This window comes from Ixodes scapularis, unplaced genomic scaffold, assembly GCF_016920785.2.
Source record: "Ixodes scapularis isolate PalLabHiFi unplaced genomic scaffold, ASM1692078v2 PGA_scaffold10__122_contigs__length_95168666, whole genome shotgun sequence".
In the NCBI taxonomy this organism is placed as follows: domain Eukaryota; kingdom Metazoa; phylum Arthropoda; class Arachnida; order Ixodida; family Ixodidae; genus Ixodes; species Ixodes scapularis.
In genome coordinates this window covers 79,447,645-79,451,821 of record NW_024609836.1, presented here as the reverse complement: position 1 = coordinate 79,451,821, position 4,177 = coordinate 79,447,645, and the positions used below count along the sequence as shown (strand labels likewise).

The window sequence follows — 4,177 nt, the reverse complement described above, 5'->3', positions numbered from 1 at the left end:
ATGTGTCATATAAGTAAGTACTTATGTCCGAACCAAATATCCTCTCCATATAATGAACCCTTTTTAGGATCCAATCAGGCAACACTGGCGGTCCCCATTTTTGGGGCAGAAAGCGTATGGTTAGATCCGTGGCTTCGACAAACGCTGACCCAGACCTGGATTTCGATACGAGCTGAATTCACCCTAAAGCGCAGCCTTAGTGTCGGATATCGGCTCAGGGCACTTGCCCAAACCATGGCGGACTCGGGTAACTGGCGCAGCAACTATTTGACACCGCGCGTATTTGAAGGGGGTTCATTAGAGAAGAGAGCCTTCAAATGCAAATGTTGAACGACATCTGTCTGCGTAAACATCCCGAAAATTTACTTGCTAGAAACATAGGCTTCCTTTTTTTTAAATATTAACTGAGAATAAAAATGGAAACATTGGCTGACATGGTTGCTAGTGTTGCCAAGGGGTTACAGTTTTCTGCAAGACACTGGTTAATTTGACTAACTTACCAGCTGCTGGCAGATCAGCCTGACGATGCGTGATTTCCTGCAAGCATACACAAGCAGACATCCACATAAATCACGTTTTATTCTTGAATATGTAGGCAATTCCCGGATTTATAAAAAAAAAAAAAAAAAAAGACGCAATTACGGAAGCAGCGACGAGCTTATATTACAGTATGCTTGAATACCGGTGCATCTCTGCAACGGGGGCTCGCGGCCACTCGTATAGACAGCGTCCGGTGTCGCTGCAGTCGATTAAAGCGAAGAAAAAGTCGCTCCAGTTCGTCCATCGTGAAAGGGAGGGCGGACGCGTTGGCAACTGTGTCCAACGCTGCTCTTATTGTTGTGTTAATTTTATGCTGTTGTTCCGTCTACAAGCTGACCGTGATTTTCTAGTTCCGTGTGTTTGATTGGAACGTCTCAAACTTGGTGATCGGCTCGTGCGGATGATGGACGGGTAAAGGTAAATTCAACATCCCGCAGGAGAGAGAGCTGTAAAACGGCTGTGCGAAAAAGACGAATCTCCTCCTTTCAGGAGGAGATTTAATTTTGTCGTCTACGGTGGTGTATTCCTTTTTGAACTAGTTGCCACCGTAGGAGACTAACACCAAACTGTTTCTCACCGGCTGTAGCCATATTCAGGGCCTTGGTTGTAAACCTCGATACATGGGGACTCTCAGGTTTATATTACATTTGATTCTATACGATACCTGCGCCGCAGCTTTTCTAATGAAAAAAAAAAAGCAAAGAAGTCACTTCGGGCCTTACGACGACACATCACATGACCTTTATGTTTAGTATGGCCTCGTCACCAGTCTTGGTCGCTTGGTATCAACAGGGGTACGACCACTTGAACCGCCGTTTTGTATCGTCCGAAATGTAAGAGAATATTGCAAACATTTCTATTTCTTTGGTCAAGCTGCGTTCAAAATCTGGGTAAGCACCGCGTATATTGGGGCATGCATTTTCTCAGAATTCTCCATATAAAGCGGGAGTTCACAGGGTAATTGCTGTTAAAGCACAAAGTTACAGAATACAAATTAGAACACACGCGAAACTCACCGTAGGGACATTTTGTGCTGCATTCCTCTAAGGTCGTGAAGTCTGTTATTCCACCTGCACAACCCCACTCTGGTTCACATTGGTCAGTGCGGTTGTTGAAGTAATACGTAGTTTGCGGAGTAAGACCGGTAGCGCAGGATGGCGTAGCATGTGGTGCTCGACACTCCTTTTCTGCAGGAATAGTTAATGTTTAATATGACAGGTTCATGAATTTGCTAATATCGCACAATCAGAAACTGTCATAGCTACTGCTACGCAAATTCCCCTTTGTCGTCTCGTGTGATCGACAAGCCATAACCAGAGGTGTAGGCTACTTGGCGTACAGTGTACTCAACTGTTAAACATAACGCGGGAGCGGTGGCGGGAGAGACTGCATGCGCCAGCTACCGGCTCACTCTGGAAGCTTATGCCGCTGTTGTTTTCTGGAGTTACACTCCCAGCTCCGAAACAATCACCGATGCGTGACTCGGCGATAAAAAAAAATCGCTTTTTGATTGTTTTTGTTGTTTAAAGAAGGTGGCCTTTATTAGAGAAACTGGAAGATCACCGAGATATGGTAGCCCGGCATGGTAAATGCATAGATGTGACTAAACAGACTGAAAAAAAAACAAGTAAAAATTTAAAGCGTGGGTGATAAAGAAAGGAACGAGGAGGTCGTGCGGTAATTGTATTGGGGACTGGCGACAATCCCAAGAAGAGCCGGCTTATTCTCTGCCGCATCATTGATTTAATCGATAGACAGCTCTGGTATCAGCTTCGGCCACCGCTCCCGCGTTATGTTTAACAGTTGAGCACACTGTACGTCTAACTGAGAGGCGATATCTTTAAGACAAGAAAAGAGTGTTGAAGGGATGCTGAACCGAAATCTGGACTCCACAAAACACGCGGTAAAAGCGTGTAACGGGATGCTACAAACACCAAAGTATCACTCATAGAGCAATATCTCGAACGAATGAGCGTATTTTTCAAGAAAAGGAGGCACATTTGACAGAAATACATAACGTCATGTTTCCCCGAGAAGGAGACGGAACGGCCCCGCGTCTTCTCCGCCTCGCCGCCTTGAGGGAGCGAAGCGAAGAGAGGAGGAAACTAGGTATCTTGACGGTCACGCGCCTCGTCGGCCTGGTTCAATCTCGACCTCTTTTATAAAAAATACGGCCGTCCATTTGAGATATCGCCTTACTAGTAGTGTTGTAGGGACTGTAGCGTACCGCCTACATCTCCTGCATTGTTTTTTCTGAAATCCAAATTTCGGTTCATCATCCCTTTAAGCCTTGAAAGCTTAAACATTATGTCGCAGTGAAATTAAACAAAATCCTATTTTCATCTTATATTAGGAATAAGTAGTATTCAACCACAATTTTTGTTTTTAAATAAACAGTCTTCCCTTGATATTTCTTCGTGTTCTGATGAATTACTGCTCAGCCGTACCAAAAATATCATTAAAGTAACTCTTCCTTTTGCGCTAATTAAAAACGCAAGAAAAGTCATTTTATGGCGAGCCATTCACACGTTAGTAATGTTGTCTTATAAAAAAATGCATTTCTCGTTACCATTTGGTGTCGAAGTCTGATCGAACACTCTACGAATTGCCGGTGCGTGTACTTACCCGCTAATCACTTGAAGAGCCAATCTCTGCGATCTACGAAATCAGCTGAGCGAATGATGATATGGAACATCCGTTTAGACCTGAAAATGAAGTCTGCGCTGTGGCACTACGCAGTGCAAAGCGCCATGCTTGTGTTGCGTAATGGCACAGCCCAGACTTAATTTTGACGTATAAGCACATGTTCCGGCTCAACATTCGCTGAGCTTATTTCGTAGATCACAGATATTGGCTCTTTGAGTGTTTTGCGGGTGATTAGACGCCCAGGTATTTCTTAAAGTAAAGAATCGGCTAGTGTACGTACATGGAAGTTCAAGTCTCTATCTATGGTTCTATGCGTTATATTATACTACGCGATATTGCGATCAGAAGACCAGTAAATTGACTTTAGATGGGTCGTGAGATGCGTACTACTATACGCACAAGTCAGCATTTACCTTAAAGCGATTAAAAATAAATAGTTGTCTTAAATTGTTTGATAAAAACTTTATCTTCTATTATTTAGCAATGGGGATGCTAATCGGGGTTGGTCGGAGGAACTTGGAAGCGTTAGAAATACAAAATAGACACTTGAAGAAGGCAGACTCACCAGTGAGTGCAGAAATGAGCAGGATGGCCGAGAAAAAGCAGGTGACTGCAAGGGTTGCCTTCATCTTGAACGCTAGATGCTGAAGATGTCGTTACGAAGCTTAGCATGGGATTATATAGCAATTCGCTGAAGTGGGAAGGGGTAATTCTAATTTTGTTTTATTCTGTCCACGCACCTCCAGTGCTGTTGACGAGCATTGTTACCCACGCTTGTCGCAAGAGTAAAATATTGTGTAGCAATAGATCGCAGTGCAGGTGGGAGAAAAACATTTGTTCATTACCCCTACGAGGATTGTGACAATCGTTGGTACGTCAGATGTTTTTGCCGGACTACCCGCAGTACACCGCACTTTTTTCATTTTTTTTGTTATACTTGAATCAAAGCGTACGTAAATTTAAAAAAAAAGATATATATATATATATATGT

The 4,177-nt window shown here is 43.5% G+C and overlaps 1 protein-coding gene across 1 annotated transcript; it reads right to left on the bottom strand.

Moving 5' to 3' along the window:
- Positions 1-441: 441 nt before the first annotated feature.
- On the bottom strand, positions 442-1,706 carry LOC120846780. The gene is made up of 2 exons (XM_040218655.3): positions 1,611-1,706; positions 442-537 (listed from the first exon to the last, which is right to left on the bottom strand). The coding sequence occupies exons 1-2, from the start codon at positions 1,704-1,706 to the stop codon at positions 442-444; spliced, it is 192 nt and encodes a 63-aa protein (XP_040074589.1).
- Between the last annotated feature and the right edge of the window lie 2,471 nt (positions 1,707-4,177).